We start from the raw sequence: 15,890 nt of genomic DNA, 5'->3' as shown, positions 1-15,890 counted from the left end.
CAATTTTATTAATTATTAATTTCACATTATTATTTTTATTTGTATTCAATTTTTGTATTTTGTGTTAAACTTTTAATACTAGAAAAGCCTTAAAACATATTGCTAACCTATATTAATTTTAAATATTACAAAAACAAAAAAAAATATATATTGGCTTATATTCTAATCAATGTCTCACATGGCTTTGCATATTTATTGATGCACCAATTCAATCCTTAATTATATAATTTTGCAGAATTGAATACAAAAATTTAAATAAACAATGTATAAAAATGTTATTAATAAAATTTTCATTGAAAAAAAATAAACAATATATCGTTTGACTATATTTTAAAATTTAATGTTCAATAAATAATATAAAAAAAATGATATATTTGATTAGATAATGTTGTTATTTTTTTGTCTCTGTGTGTATTTTCTTTTGTACATTTTATGCGAATTAAGTGTTTTATTGAACGCAGTCAATTTTAATAAGAATATGATCTGACGTACTCCATTGATATTGATGATAACGAACATTATAAATATCCACAACCGAACTTGATTCACCCAAAAAAAGCCAATTTCTAAAACCCTAGAGTTTGAAAATGCAGCGATTGACTTGCTCTGATTGACATTTCTAACAGATAGTGAGTTCTTGCAATTGTTGAAAATGGCGAGACCTACATCATCGTCTTTCCACTTGCAATTGATTACGAATAAATGCATACTAACGATCATAGCTCTGTTTTCGATGTCCATTTTAATGGTGCTGCTGATGCGAGATAAGAATTCTGTTTCGTGTGATGAGCGACTCGTATATGGCGGCAAAGATTCTAGTTCGAATTCTTCTTTGGAGCCTCCTAATCCTCTGTCTTTCATGAAGTCTAAACTCGTTCTCTTGGTGTCGCATGAGCTTTCTTTAACTGGTATCCATCAATCATCATCACCATGTTTTTTTATTTTTAAGTTATTATTGTAAGTTCTTTCAAGAAATCACAATTCAAGCTTTGGGTACTGAAACTACAATGCGATGACGGTCTACTTTCTTGAAAGAATTTAATAGACATTGATCTTGATAGAAACTTGAATGAATGATTACGGACAAATAGGAACTTAAGAAGATTCTTTTAAGTTTTTTTACGAAAAATTGCGAAGCGTGCTGGGCAGTGAAATTTAATTTAAGTTTCCGCACTTTGCCGGATTTAAAACTTGAGCCAGCATGCAGCCGACGAGTCTTCTTGCTTGACGAGTCGTACGGTTAGATGTATCATGTATCCTAAATTGCAAATCTGATTATCCTTCGATGCTTAGGTATGATGACCAGAATTTTGCTAGAAATCATATAGCAGAAGAGGGAAGAAGAGAGATAATAATAACTGATAATGCAGAGCAACAATATGCCTTTTTACGGTGGGGTTGGTGTGCGGTTAGATGTATCATTTATCCTAAATTTTAAAACTTACCTTGTAAATTACAAACATATTGTTTTTCATTGCCCTAAATTAAAAGTTCATATATATTTATATAAGAAGAATAAATAATTTAACAAATTATATATTTATTATGGTTCATTATTATCTGAAATTAAAAAATTATACCCACACACGTATGAATTTTACTAGATAAGATTTTTTTTCTTTCTTTTTCTCCCTCCCCTCCACCGTATGTTTCATTTTAATTGCATGGTTTGTATTTTCGTTTGCTCTCACATGTAGGCTATAGCTAAAGTTATCTTATACTCCCTCTCTTTCATTTCATATTTCTCATTTGAAAATTTTGGGTATTTCATTTTTAATTTATTAGTTAAACCACAATCAAGTGGAATTTTATTTGACTTGTCTTTTTACTCAATTTTTTTTTGTAACTTTTATATTTATATTATTAAAATATTAAGAATTGAATTAGTGCATTGAAAAACATGAACCAAGCAATGGGACGTATAAAGTGCATAAGAAAAAGTATTTTTAAATTTGTCTTTTAAAATGCATTGAAGCAAGAGTTACATTTTAAAAGCCCACTTTTAATCAATAGCCCGCTTTTAATCTTCTCATCATTCCTTATTATGCGTGTTAAAATAAACTGTTAAAAAATCAAAATCATTATCACAAAGTCCATATACATAGTGCTCACCCAAAAAAATTTTAGTTGCCAAATGTTTTTCTAATCTTGTGAATGTATATTGTTCAAATTATGTTTTTCTAATCTTCTGAATGTATATTGTTCAAATTATGTTCCGTGATCTCATAATTGTAGATTTGTTTCTCATGTCAAAATTTCTATTTGATGCATCTATTGTGTGTTCTAGGTGGACCTCTGTTGCTGATGGAGTTTGCATATTTGTTGAGAGGTGTTGATGCTGAAGTTGTGTGGATCACTTATCAACAAGCAGCTGAATCATATGCGGTTTTATCTAGTTTAGAAAATAAGTTGGTTGCCAAAGGAGTACAGGTCAGACATCCTCAGTTCTGTATTTCTCCGAATAATCAGTGGCTATATGCTTCTTTGAATTGATAAATATTACGATTCAGATTCTCCATGATAAAGGTCAAAAGGCTATTAATACAGCTCTGGAAGCTGATCTAGTTGTTTTGAATACTGCTGTTTCTGGGAGATGGTTGGATGACGTGCTGCAAGATAATGTTCCTCGTGTTCTTTCAAAGACATTGTGGTGGATTCATGAAATGCGAGGGAATTACTTCAAGTTGGAATATTTGAAGCATCTACCATCAGTGGCAGCTGCTATGATCGACTCTCACACCACATCAGAATATTGGCAAACCAGAACTAAAGAACTTTTAGGGTATCTCATTATATTTACTCTTTTTGGCGTCTTGATACATCGATCATCTCATTATATTGCTAGTTAATATGTCTGCTGCTTAGACACTTGTTTGGATCCATTACATGATTATAGGCAGTACGCACTAAAGGGGCTATATTTAATAATTAAAGCTTGCACATAATTTACCTTGACACCCTCTGAAAGTGTAAAGCAAAGAAAAGCTACTACAGATTAAAGAAATTTTCTCCTTGAATTTGATCCTTTTGGAATGTTTTGAGTTAGCTTTCACACAAGTTTATTAGTTCTTTGTAGTTTGTACAATAATGGTAAAGTTCCACTTAGTATATGTAAGATGTTAGTTTATAGTGTTCCATAAGCGTATTTTGTGAATCAGGGTTTGTCTGTCTAATGATGATCTCATATGATGCTTGTACAAATTAATTTATCACACTTTGTACTTGGTGATTTCATGTGCTAATGAGAAAACTACAACATAAAAGTGCCAAAAGCCTTGGTCCCTACATATGGGGTTAAGTACATGTATCTACACAAATAAAAATGACATATCATCGGTAACCTTCCTTTCATTTAACCCTTCTAGTACTAATTCACAAACAAGAAAATCAATTTCAATGCTTCCTTATATTCTCCTCCTCCATTCTTTTTTTATGCATAGTCATATGCTCTTTGAAAATCATATTTCTTTGTGTCATTCTTCTCTTTGGTTATCCTGATCACTTTCAACTTAAGTCTTTCTCATCGAAGTTATGACCTTCCATTTTCGACGTTGTGCATTTTCCAGTCCTCTGTGCTCATGTGTTTTCTGGTCTTCTTTGCTCATGACCTAAACTTTGTTATCAATTTTCTCGCATTTCTCTAACTTGAAGAATTTCTTACGTCTGAATTTTGAATTTTATTTTTTAGGGTATATGTTCACTTAGTTATTTTAACTTACGCATCTTAGATATCCTCATCTTCCTATAATCTTCTTATGTGAAAGCTCAACACTCTGTTCCATGTAGTAGTAGTAGTAGTAGTAGTAGTGTGAGTGTTGGAGACTTGGAGTATAATTTTTCTTTTGATCTTAGTGGAACCTAAGGTCGCGGAATAGTTGGCTGTGACTACATTTCAGTCATCTGCACTGAACCTTATGCTCAATATTATCAATATCTCCATTTTTGTGAAAAAATAATCAGAGGTACTTGAACATTCATTTGGAAGTATCTAACTTTACAAGCCTCTAGTATAATCATTCATGCCAAAACAATGTTCCATATATTGTGATTCTACCATACGCCTTCAAATCTCTAGCTTAGCATTGATTGCATGTCATACTAATTCCATCTTTCATGTTTTTAAGCTTTTTCTAACTGTAAAACATATGTGAACTGTACAGTATAAAAATGCCAGATACTTTTGTTGTGCACCTTGGAACCAGCAAGGAATTTATGGAAGTTGCTGAGAGCAGTGTGGCCAGAAGAGTTCTTCGTGAGCATGTTCGAGAGAGGCTTGGAGTGCAGGAATATGATCTGCTCTTTGCAATTATAAATAGTATGTTTCTGGATTCTGCGTATCAGAAGATTATCCTACAAAAAGAATTCAAAGTTGCCTGCTCTTGTGAATTGAATGAAGATAAGTTATTTTGGGGAAGATTGGGTAGGAGGAACAAAAGTGATAATTGAGCTAAAGTAAGATCAGGTCAATGGCATACCTGAAATTGTTATTTTTTTAGACTTGTTTTTTCTTTCAATTCTGCTTCTTACAAACAAGGTTTTTACTTCATAGTAGTAAAGATGGATGATTAAAAAAAAGAAACTAGATGTACGTTATTTTATGTGGAGTCAGATGTGCGCAAGTGTATGACTCGGCATTTTCGGAAGAAGGTACATAATTTTGGCCTAAAATGATGTTTTAAAGTGCCTATACTCATGTCAGCGTGTGTGAGGCAACGTCGCAATGATATCTTCTACGCTATTTAACTGTTATACTGACCTAGGAAATGCATTTATGCTTTTTATTTTATCCAGTGGACTTATTTGACAATTGGCTTTGATACACACGACACAAAAACAACATAGTATCAATTGGGCTAATCACTGCTAATGTCATGTTGAACTTTCTGTGCTTGCAGGTGTTTCCCGTAGAAAAGGTCAAGATCTATTTCTGCGCGCATTTCATGAAAGCTTGCTGATTATTGAAGAACAGAATTGGCATGTGCCGCTTATGCATGCAGTGATAGTAGGAAGTGACATGAATGCTGAAACTATGTTTGAGACAGAACTCCGCAGCTTTGTTGCAGAAAAAAAGATTCAGAATCGTGTCCATTTCATTAATAAGACCTTGACAGTTGCTCCATATCTTGCTGCAATTGATATTCTCGTCCAAAACTCACAGGTACATGCGGTTTAAACTCCTATCTTGTGTTGGAGAAGGGACTATTTCTTTGCTTTTCTCTTCCATCATCACAATAGCGTTGTCTTGACTTCTTTCAGCAAATGTCGGATCATTAGACCCAAAATATTTTTAAGCTCTCAATAGTAAGGTTAAAAAGGGTGTGCTAGTTTCCAAATCATAATAACTGACATTTTAAACTTGTCTGATATAGCATTCTGGTTGTTGTCGATCACTAATTTAATTGTTAGATGAATAATGACTTGGGTTTTTGCTAAGGTTTTCAGTGGATACATTATAGTGGAGGGTAAGAGAGCCGAGGAAGAGCTAAGAAAACGTGTGTTGAGCAGATTAAGGATGACTTGAGTGAACTGCACCTCTTTGAGGACCTGACTTGGGATAGGAATAGTTGGAGACGCCAGATTCTCATTCTAGACTAGTAAAAGTCTCTTTAGTTGTCTTTCTTGCCCTGATGCCTAGCTGTTTACATACCTAGTCCTTATTCTTTCTTTTACCCATCGGGTCTTTTATGTTATGTTTTAGCTATTCTAGTTTCTCTGCAGGTAGTTTTTGATCTCCAAGCAACAGTGCTAATCAATTCCTCTCTATGCAGGGCTCTCACTTTCTGGGGGTAAAATTGACCGCTTTTCTCTAGTATTCCCTCTCAAGGGAGTACGGGTATGGATTGTCCGTCACCTTCCCTCACCCAGACCCTGCTTTCGAGCGGGATATTGGGATGATGATGATGATGACGACATAGGATTTTGTGTATGTTAATGTTACTTGTGGATTCATTAGTTTTCCATAGATTTCCACTGCTTACATGATCTTGGCATATCTAGACACTCAAACAGGAATTGTACTAGGTGGCATGTTAGTATGTTACGTTTGTAGTATTCATGTTCAAGACAAGTCAGTCATGTGTGTTCATAGTGTTATGAGAACTTGTTGAACTTGACTGCAAATTTTATTTTTATTGAGCTTGACATAGAAATTTCATGATCGGATTCAGGCTCGTGGAGAATGTTTTGGGAGGATAACTATCGAGGCTATGGCCTTTTCTCGTCCTGTTCTGGTAAGTATGTTTTGCTGCAACACATTATGTTTACAGAATACTGGAAAATGTAACACTAATCTAGAACAGTGTCACTACTGTTGCATTTTATTGTTTTTTCCTGGAAACTTTTCGTCTTCGATCAATTAGATCAAGACAATAAGCTTAAACTTGAGGGATCTAGACACAAAATGGTGTATACCAGATGTGTTTTTTTTTTAATATAAATACATAAATCTGTATGGACAACCGCCTTCAAGACTAGACCATATAATGTATGCATTTCTATGCCTGCTACTGGAAGTGCAATTGGTAGAGATGGCCTTGGCAACTTCTTGTTTGTGGAGCTGGCTAATATAACCGTCAAATCGCTTGATTTTTGAAGGACTCTTTTCGCTAGTGTCTAAGTCTATGTTAAAAACGTAGAAGTGTACGTCTATGTTTAAAACGTAGAAGTGTACGAACAAAATACAAGTACAACGACATGCTATAGGGGGTGTCAGATGTACCAACAAAACAAACTCTTAATTCTTCCTGTTCATTGGCCATCTTTATATGATCATAAGATTTAAGCCTTCCTATCAGCTAACTTATTGAAATGGTAACAAACTTCGATCAGGGAACGGCTGCTGGAGGCACCGTGGAAATTGTTGCGAATGAGACTACGGGTTTATTGCACCCAACTGGAAAAGAAGGCATAACCCCGCTTGCGAGGAACATTGTGGAACTATCTACCAATTTTCTGAGAAGGTTTAACATGGGAAGGGAAGGCTATTATAGGGTGAAGGAGCGATTTCTCGAGCACCATATGGCAGAACAAATAGCAAATGTTCTTAAAGAAGTATTCAAAGAACAATGGTTGATGACTGAAGTGAGGTAGCATGGGATCTGTACTGGATCTCTTATTTTTCCAGGAAAAGTTTGTACATTTCTTAGGTGGTTGATATATAGGAAGACTAGACTACAGGCTTAAGATTCACAAATCACAAGTGTACATATGTTGAAACATATTTTTGCGTGAAATTAGTTTCATATGTTTCTTGATTCAAATATTTTGGTATTTTCTTCGACAATTATGAAATATCAGTCAATCTGCTTTTTAAATGAAACACATCTTGTAGTAAGCCGGTAAATAAATGAAATTGAGTTGATTAGGCTATTCTAATTGATTTTGTCTAGAGTATTAAAAAAATTTACTCTGATTCACACAATTCAAATAATATTTATTTTTATTAGAATTTTAATTTCTTTATTAAAACATATATATATATATATATATATATATATATATATATATATATATATATATATTATAATAATATATATTGATCGCTTTATTTTATTTTATTGTAACATTAAAAAACATTTTAAATTTTGTAATATCTTAAAAAAGAGATTTTTCTATTTAATACATTTGTTTAAAATTAACTTATATTTGAAAGTAGTACATACTAAAAATATTAGGTTTAAGTTACTTTTGAAAATAAACATTAAATTAAATTAATAAAATAAGATCATTCTAGACCCTTTAAATTATCTTATACGTTGGAAGTTTTACCACCTCTTACATCAATTATTTTATTTCATATTAAATATTAAATTATTCAATATATAAAAATCAAATTCGTCATTTAATCATTAATAATTAATATCTGCTCCTATTATAGTTGTAACAAAGTTGGTATGTGAAACTTCGATTTTGATTTGAAAAGTCTCATTCAAATCTAAAGTGAACATAATAGTTCATCAAAACAATTTGTTTCACTCTTACACGATTACTTTATAAATATTTGATTAAAAGAAAAATAAGCATGCATATAAAACCTTTATTGCAATGACAAAAGTGTTACAAAGTTGGAAATCTTTTACCAAGAGCAATCCAAACTTAACCTACACCAAACATACACTAACCCCAACATTCAACAAACATTTTAAATTAACTAAAAATCAATTTTGAAATAAAGCTCAACCATATTCATTGGCCATATTACATAGGGAAATGAAGCTGTAATCCTTTAGCTAAGCTCATACCATTCTCACTGTTAGCTATTGTGCCTTGTACATTGCATAAAGATTATCTAAATTGATCCTTAATAATTAAAGATGTACATGGAGCAGATTTTTACCCACCTAAAGACCAATACATACAGATCTCTATCTAGCTAGCCGATGCCTAATTACTGTCCTTCCCTCAACAAGCTCGAAACTGGCATTCTCGAACTGACTGCTCGAAAAGAAGGGCTCCAGATCAAATATCTCATACTCATGAGCCTGCGAAAGTCAAATGAATTTGTTCGAAAAGAAGGGTTCCAGTTCAAAACTGTAAATAAATTTGTTCAAAGGCAGATGTATAAAAAAGTTCGTGCAGCTGAGCATACCTTATGTCGCAAGTCTTCAACTTTCACATCAACATGAGTAAGACCAGAAGCTGAACCGGACACAATTTCTTCAAAATGCAGTGCGTCCTTCACAAGCCCTCGAAGGAGTGCAAGGAGCAAATTATTGTAATCCTTCTTGAACGTCATATACTTCTTAAAGCTCTGCATATGCCAAGAATTGTTAGACATCAGTTGCAAACAGAAGTGAATTGCTTGTAATTTTACAGTTTACGGTCATAATTTTGTTCAAGGTATCCAATTTTGATCCAGATTAAATGAACATAAGCAAATCGCTATATGATCTATTGAGATTACAGAAACTGCAAAACATAGCCAAGTGAAAGTGAATTCTATTTGAATCGTGCTAGAGTAGAGACTACCTTTTGTAAGGCTTTTTGTACTCCAAATTTTTGAGTTGAAATGAAAGAATCAAGCAAGACACGAATTGCCATGTCAACATCCTCCTGTGTAACATGCTGTCTCAGGTGCATTCTTGCATGTGCTTCAGACATTCGAATCATGGACTCAATATGCCTAACTGCAATAGGGACACCTTGTCCGTGCTGCACCAAGGTAAATAACAATCAAATTATGTGAATTTCTGAAGAATTAGTCAAACAAAGATTAATTTGGCCAAGGAATACATATTATGATAAGATATGTGAAAAGGACGAATAAAAATGTCGGACTTACAGAAGATTCCCTCCGCAATTCAGCATAGACAAGTGTAAGTTTATCCAAGTCCGCATCATGCAATCTGGGGAATACATTCAACTTTGCGTATGTAATGTATTTTTTGAGTAAATCCTGGGAAATAATCTGAAAAAGAGAAAAGTTTTAGAATCACAATTATTCAAGTTCGTCAACTAAATAAGAAAAATATCCCAGAGAACCACCTCAGGATCAACTTCATTTGCTACAGGGTCTGCATCTTCCTGAGAATTATTCATAGACTTGTCATCTATGTTGGTCCCGCTGGGTTTTGATTTGAAGTGGCTGTCTACAACAAATTTTGCCAGCATCTCATCGGTAATAGGATCGACCACATCCTTCATATATAGAAGTCACTGTCAGTATATAGTTTAAAAGAAAGGCAGGGTTCAAATTAAGAATGAGATTGTTTTTTTGACAAACCTTGACAACACACAAGATGTCAAAACGAGATAAGATGGGGTCTGTTAAATCAACATTCTGTGAGAAAGTCTTAGAAGAATCATACCTGGAAACAACAAAGTACTTTAATTTAGCATAAATGTATATGTCATGGTACAACTGTACAAGAGTCACCCCAACTCCAATGCAATCAGAAAAGGGACAAGTAGCTACAAGAAGCACATCATAAAGTATCTATTGCATGACCTGCTACCCAAATATGCAACTATAATACCAAGAGTTTACCTTCCTCCAACAGGATTTGCAGCAGCAACAACAGAACATCGAGCCTGCAGAGAAGTAACAATTCCAGCCTTTGAAATGCTTATACTCTGCTGTTCCATTGCTTCATGAATACTTACTCTGCAATTATGAAAAAAGGGATTTCAGCTGAGAATTTCATAATATCACACTTTGGCTGCAATGACAATGTAACAAAAATAACTAGAATAGGTGTAGATCTTCCTGCCTGTCCTGGTCATTCATCTTGTCAAACTCATCAATGAGGCAGATGCCTCTATCAGCCAGAACAAGTGCTCCACCTTCTAGTGTCCATTCACGGGTAACAGGATCTTTGTGCACTGCTGCTGTAAGCCCTACAGCTGACGCCCCTTTTCCTGTAGTATAGACAGCCCTCTGCCCAGTTTTTTCAACATATCTATGCCAGAAAAGGCCCACAAATACTTAGATGCTTGAATATTGCACAATCAGTTAGACAATGTATTCAATAAATTGCTTACTTGAGAAATTGAGACTTGGCAGTTCCTGGATCACCTAGTAGAAGAACGTTAATATCACCTCGCAACCGATGTTTTCCTTCAACATTTTTTTCTTGGCCACCAAACATTGCTAGTGCTACTGCAGTCTTAATATCTTCATGACCATAAATTGATGGAGCAATGGACTTTATGATCTAGAAAAAAGAAACCTACATAATTATCAACTCTCATCAACACATTATAAAAGGCTCGGTATTTGAGCAATGTCACATACCCTTTCTCCTATCCTGGGGTCTTTGGCTAACTTCTCAATTTCTTCTTTATCTTCTTGAGTCAATTTGTAAGCAGAAAAGAGGTCTTGCCTTTTGGCAATATAATTAGCTTCGACAACAGTGGCAAAGACTGGAAAGCCATTCTTCGTGTTCAATGACAAGTCAAAATTATTTGTATATATTCCAGTAACCTCCTGCATTGCACAAAAAAGGACATAATAAGAAAATGGGCATTTCTTTTATGTAACAGGAATACAGGAAGCAATTATGATTGTTGACATACAATCTCTTCTCCAGGTCGAGCACAATCTATCAGATCATTCAATAATATCACTTCCTTGTATCGTGGAAGTCGACCAGCTGGGACAATTCCAGGACTTTCTTGCAGGGTAAGTTTTTGAAAGTTCCTGTATATAGTCTGTAGAATGACAAGTCAGATGCTAGGCACAATGGTTTCTTTCAAACCAAACTCTTAAAATGTTTGCTTACAACTCACCTGCTCAACATTTACAGTAAATGGCCCCTTTGACTGACATTCTGGGCAAGAGCCAACCTTAACTTCTGAAAAAGAGTTCTGAAAAAAGGGACCCAGGATAGCCCCACATTTATTGCAGTCATACTTCACCTGCATCAACTGAGGGAATACTCCAGAACGACGAGTAACCACACCCCCAATGCGAATCATGGTGTTCAAGTGTATCTGTCTGATATAAACCAAAAGAAAATCAAAAAATCATACAATTGTTCAATTGAATGGCTCAAACAAAGAAAATACTCTTTTTCTACCTTATGTTCCGTATTTGATCATAAACCGGCAAATTTGTGATCCGTACATATATTTTCTGATGAATATTTTTATAGTTAGGATGTAAATCAAAGACAACTTTCTTAGCAACTTCTTCCATGACCTCCAGAACAGATTGAGGAGCATCAGCCAACCAAATAGCAATATTGGGATGAACATAGATGAACTGTTTGTAATCAATCTCCAAGCTACATTTGTTTGCTGCAACAAAGGATTTAGCCAGTAAGAAAATAATTTAGACAGTAAAAAATAGCATGAGAAATGAAAATTCTTTGAATCACAAGTCACGATGACTCGTAACATCTTCAACTAACAATCAAGAAATCAAGATTATGACAAAAAAAAAAAAAAACATTTCAAATAAGATGAAATACCAGCCACCATCTCATTTATCAATCTGACATAGACATAGTCCCCTTGATCATTCTTTGAGTTGGTGTAAGAAAGTAAAAAGTCCTTGAATTTTCTGCCAATGAAGCGACGCACTTCATCTCTTGTCACCCATTCCCTTAATGTCCCCTGAACTCTGTACATCTCAAAGTCCGCCTCACCATCATCATCGTCATCCTACATATGTGGAAAAATGGACAGGACAACTCATAATGAGAAGCTGTCACATTAGGGGGCACCTAGAGATACAAGTATAAATTAAACACAATACCTCAAATGGCTCATCGTCTGTGGGGTCAGTCATGGGTACATCCTCTCTAGAGTGTCCATGCTGTGACCTTCCGGGAGAGCTCTGTTCAGCATCAGTGTCATCATAGCTGTGTCCAACAGGAGCTCGGTTGTCTGCTCTAGACCTTTTTGAAGGCCTGAAATTATCGTCATCTGTATCTGCAGAACACCATAATCACTCGGTTGCTAATAAAAAAGATAAATGAACAACACTCTCCCATAGACTACAGTAGTCTAAAACAAGGCAAATATTCAAGCACATTATACTACGCACTCCTAAGCAATTTCAAAAGCAATCCAACTAATACTTTCATAAGATATATTTCATGAACTAGAAAGTTCAATGTAACATATTCAGACAGGCAAATATGTGGCATAAAAGTTTGAAAATTTCACAATTGACATGTGAACGCAATTAACCCACTACAAATATTGAAAAAAATTACTCAAACCCAATGCAACTCGAATTCAACCATTTTGACACACGTTTTAAATATAATCACATTCTCTAGTTTTGAGTAGTCTTTTTACAATCCATACCAACTACGTTTTAAGTCAATCTTAGAGTTTTGAATCGAAATTTCCTTGTTAACCTTAAATGAAATTAATTTATAAAAGAGAAGCATTATATGGTTTCAAGAAAAACTATTTTATATAAAGGGAAAAGCATTATAAGGTTTTTTTAAAAAATTGAGTGATAAGAAAAGCAAATCTTAAATCTCTGAACTTGTGGGATCAATAAGACCAAAATCCAACTCAATAATTAACCTACAAAAATGACTAACACAAAAGTAAACCGACCAAAAATGATTAGGCAGTTTTGATAAGTCTAGCCTAATACTATACCCCAAAACCATCTTCGCCTACACTGTGCATAATGGAACTAGCATTGTAGAAAACGTAAATCAGGATTCTGGGTTCAGCATTGGTTTGGTTGAAAAAAAGAAGAAACTCTTCCATAAACTCCAGAAAAAAAAAAATCAGATTTAACAATTCAACAAAGCAGACATGCATATAAATTCCAGACTCAAAAAAGCATTAAACTGTCAGCTTTTGAAATAAAACTCAATGATTAAAGGCCTGAATGAGCAAATACAAAACTAGGAATGAAACAGAAAGAATACCCTGGTCATGAAGAAGCTGAGGAAGTTTCCGATTAGTATTAGTTAAATGAGCATCACGAGCATCAAGATCCATTTCAGCAGCTCTACGATCTTTCAAAATCTGATCCATATCTCTCTCATCTTCCATTGAATCGTGCAAACCTTCCTCTTCATACTGGTCTTGCTCTCCCAATTCCCGATAATCACTTTAACAATCCAAAAACAACAAAAACAAAAACCTAAATCAATTCCCCTCTAAACACTCAAAAACACAATCAAATCAGTAAAGTGAAATTACTTTAAAAAATCGTCGTTATAAAGATCCTCGCCATCCACTTCCTCTTCAACATCATCTGGTTCATCCCGAATGATGTTGGGATCAACGGCGGCTTCTTCTTCTTCATCGTCGAAGTCATCGGAAAAGTTACTAGTGTTGGGAGGGAGTTGGTCGGTAGGGAAACCAGCAGACGTCGGAGAATCTGGTGTAGTTGGAGGATTATCAGCAGAATGATTGCTTCCTTCTTCCGCCATTTTTGTCTACTCGAAGGTCTGAGGGCTTAGCGGAAATACTGCAGTTTCAATTTGAGTTGGGTACTTAGATAGTTAGATGGGATTATTAGGGTTTATGTCTTTGTGGCGGGAAACTTTGCCGCCTAAATCTTTATGGACCCACATTATCTTTTTGTCGTGAAGTGGAAAAAAATGATTTAGTTATTTTTATTTTTTACTAATGAAAAATTATATTTATAAATTGTTGAAAATAATTATTTTTAATTATAATTCTAATATTTACAAAAATTATCTTAATTTTAATACTTCCTCCATTTCAAAAACTTGCACCATTTGACTGTCAAATGTACTAATTTAATTTTTTGTATCTCTAAACATGAATAATAAAAATTATAAAAATTTGATATTAGAATTCATAAATTGTTGTATAGTATGAAATATTTCTTTACTAGCCGTTGTCTCCCTCGTCCTCTCAAGTTCACCACGTCTGGTCTTAGTCCTCCTTCGGCGGTAAGTAGCAGCGTCTCCGACGACGGTAAGTTTACCACGTCTGGTCTTCCTTTTCTGTGTTTGCGACTTTCTGGGCTTGCGAATTTCTGGGCCCACAATACAAGGGTAGCATTTTCTGGGTTTGCGTCTTCTGAGTATTTTATGTATCTGCTGGTTTGTTTGATTTTTTCTGTTTTATACATTCTTTTCGTGTTTTTGCATGATTTGTTGGTGTTTTCTGAAGATTCCCCATTCAATTGTGATTTCTGAAATTATTCACCAAGTAGCTGCTGGTTTGTTTGATTTGCCTGTTTTATTCATCCATTTCGTGATTTTTCTTGATTTGTTAGTGTTAGTGATTGTGCTTGATTTGTTAGTTTTTTCAGAAGACCCCTCATTCCTTTCGTTTTTGCATGATTTGTTAGTGTTTCCGGTTTGTGTTTTTGTATCTCCAACGGGCGCTTGCTAGGTTTGTTTGCAGTTTCTTGGTCTTTCTACTTCGTGTTTTCGAAGGGCCTCCCTTTTCTCTATTTGTTTTCCTTGTGTTCTAGCTTTCTTTCATCATTTTGTGTATCCCCCTACGTTTTTTCCTTTTTTTTTTTGTCCTCTGTGTGGATCCCTGCTAGTGTTTTGCCTGTAACCTTATACCTTAGCCGGTAGTAGCTGAACATAGAGTTAGGAAGCAATTATGGTCACCTGAAGTCAAGCCCAAGGAGAGGGGGGGGGGGGGGGGGGGGGCAAAATAAGCAGGATCTAGAACTAAGAGTGGGGTTTTGGAACATCGGTACCCTAGAAGCCAAGTTGTTGGAGTTGGTAAATGAGCTTTCCAAATACAGGATTCATGTAGCATGTGTTCAAGAGACTAGGTGGAAGGGGCAAAAGCAAAAGGTATAAAGGGTTATAAGTTGTGGTATGCAGGTTTGGACGGCAGACGTCACGGGATTGGCATCTTAGTATCGAATGATATCCTGAAGCAAGTGGTTGAAGTAAGGAGGTGTAGTGACAGGATCATGCTAGTTAGGATAATAGTGGGGGAAGAGAGTATATCCATCGTCAGTGCGTACTGACCCCAAGTAGGGCTTGATGAGCAGGTGAGGTGCTAGTTTTGGGAGAACCTAGGAGACCTCATGAGAACTATCCGGATGATAAGTATGTTTTTATAGGAGGAGATTTTAACGGACACATAGGCAGAGATGCAAGCATCTTTAACTCAGTACATGGAGGGTTTGGTTTGGGGGCAAGCAAATTTTTAAGTTGACGAGGACTAGGGCCAAACAACAGCAAGACTTAGAGGCAGTGAAATACATCAAGGATGAGGGGGGACGAGTTCTCCTGAGACAAGAGGAGATCAAGACCAGATGGCTCCAATACTTCTCACAGCTGCTCAATGAGTCTAGGGGGCCAACAGAGGCGGATAATCAAATTTCTGACGTCCAAAGACCACTGGAATATGAGTCAATGAATGATATTACCACAGGAGAAGTAGGACAAGCTCTCAAAAGATGGGGAGAACAAAGGCAGTCGGGCCAGATAACATTCCGATTGAGGTGTGGAGGGATTTAAGAGAAGAGGGCA

General features: G+C 35.2%; 2 protein-coding genes across 4 annotated transcripts; one reads left to right on the top strand and one right to left on the bottom strand.

Moving 5' to 3' along the window:
- Window positions 1-542: 542 nt before the first annotated feature.
- On the top strand, window positions 543-7,329 carry LOC130824652 (uncharacterized). 2 transcript variants are annotated; one of them, XR_009046753.1, is made up of 7 exons: window positions 543-908; window positions 2,288-2,430; window positions 2,511-2,782; window positions 4,161-4,315; window positions 4,896-5,158; window positions 5,769-6,230; window positions 6,829-6,914. XR_009046753.1 is itself a non-coding variant. In XM_057689740.1 (7 exons), exons 1-7 carry the CDS (start codon window positions 653-655, stop codon window positions 7,087-7,089), a joined length of 1,413 nt encoding a protein of 470 aa, XP_057545723.1. In that variant the 5' UTR covers window positions 543-652; the 3' UTR covers window positions 7,090-7,329. The 2 variants fall into 2 exon arrangements, 1 of the variants encoding a protein (XP_057545723.1); XM_057689740.1 differs by having other exon boundaries at window positions 6,168-6,230; window positions 6,829-7,329.
- A 674-nt stretch (window positions 7,330-8,003) lies between these two features.
- On the bottom strand, window positions 8,004-13,915 carry LOC130824651 (DNA replication licensing factor MCM2). Of its 2 annotated transcripts, none has more exons than XM_057689739.1 (17): window positions 13,615-13,915; window positions 13,338-13,522; window positions 12,197-12,366; window positions 11,910-12,102; window positions 11,517-11,736; window positions 11,227-11,434; window positions 11,014-11,148; window positions 10,733-10,924; window positions 10,480-10,652; window positions 10,209-10,397; window positions 9,986-10,102; window positions 9,722-9,806; window positions 9,484-9,636; window positions 9,281-9,406; window positions 8,968-9,150; window positions 8,588-8,749; window positions 8,004-8,480 (listed from the first exon to the last, which is right to left on the bottom strand). In XM_057689739.1, exons 1-17 carry the CDS (start codon window positions 13,845-13,847, stop codon window positions 8,364-8,366), a joined length of 2,841 nt encoding a protein of 946 aa, XP_057545722.1. In that variant the 5' UTR covers window positions 13,848-13,915; the 3' UTR covers window positions 8,004-8,363. The 2 variants fall into 2 exon arrangements, with proteins under 2 accessions (XP_057545722.1, XP_057545721.1); XM_057689738.1 differs by having other exon boundaries at window positions 12,197-12,372; window positions 13,615-13,914.
- Window positions 13,916-15,890: the final 1,975 nt, after the last annotated feature.

The sequence above is a fragment of the Amaranthus tricolor genome, chromosome 9, assembly GCF_026212465.1.
Source record: "Amaranthus tricolor cultivar Red isolate AtriRed21 chromosome 9, ASM2621246v1, whole genome shotgun sequence".
NCBI classification, from domain to species: Eukaryota; Viridiplantae; Streptophyta; class Magnoliopsida; order Caryophyllales; family Amaranthaceae; genus Amaranthus; species Amaranthus tricolor.
Note: the sequence above shows the minus strand (reverse complement) of the source record. Positions and strands in the feature narration are given on the sequence as shown.

What these genes read in the sequence shown, in the direction of transcription:
- LOC130824652 (XM_057689740.1), top strand. Translation starts at nt 653, where the DNA reads ATGGCGAGACCTACATCATCGTCTTTCCACTTGCAATTGATTACGAAT. An exon ending in TTCTCGTCCAAAACTCACAG is followed by an intron (nt 5,159 to 6,167) that starts GTACATGCGGTT and finishes GATCGGATTCAG; the next exon opens with GCTCGTGGAGAATGTTTTGG. An exon ending in CCTTTTCTCGTCCTGTTCTG is followed by an intron (nt 6,231 to 6,828) that starts GTAAGTATGTTT and finishes AACTTCGATCAG; the next exon opens with GGAACGGCTGCTGGAGGCAC.
- LOC130824651 (XM_057689738.1), bottom strand. Translation starts at nt 13,847, where the DNA reads ATGGCGGAAGAAGGAAGCAATCATTCTGCTGATAATCCTCCAACTACA. An exon ending in CTCGACCTGGAGAAGAGATT is followed by an intron (nt 10,925 to 11,013) that starts GTATGTCAACAA and finishes TGTGCAATGCAG; the next exon opens with GAGGTTACTGGAATATATAC. An exon ending in AATTGCGGAGGGAATCTTCT is followed by an intron (nt 9,151 to 9,280) that starts GTAAGTCCGACA and finishes ACCTTGGTGCAG; the next exon opens with CACGGACAAGGTGTCCCTAT.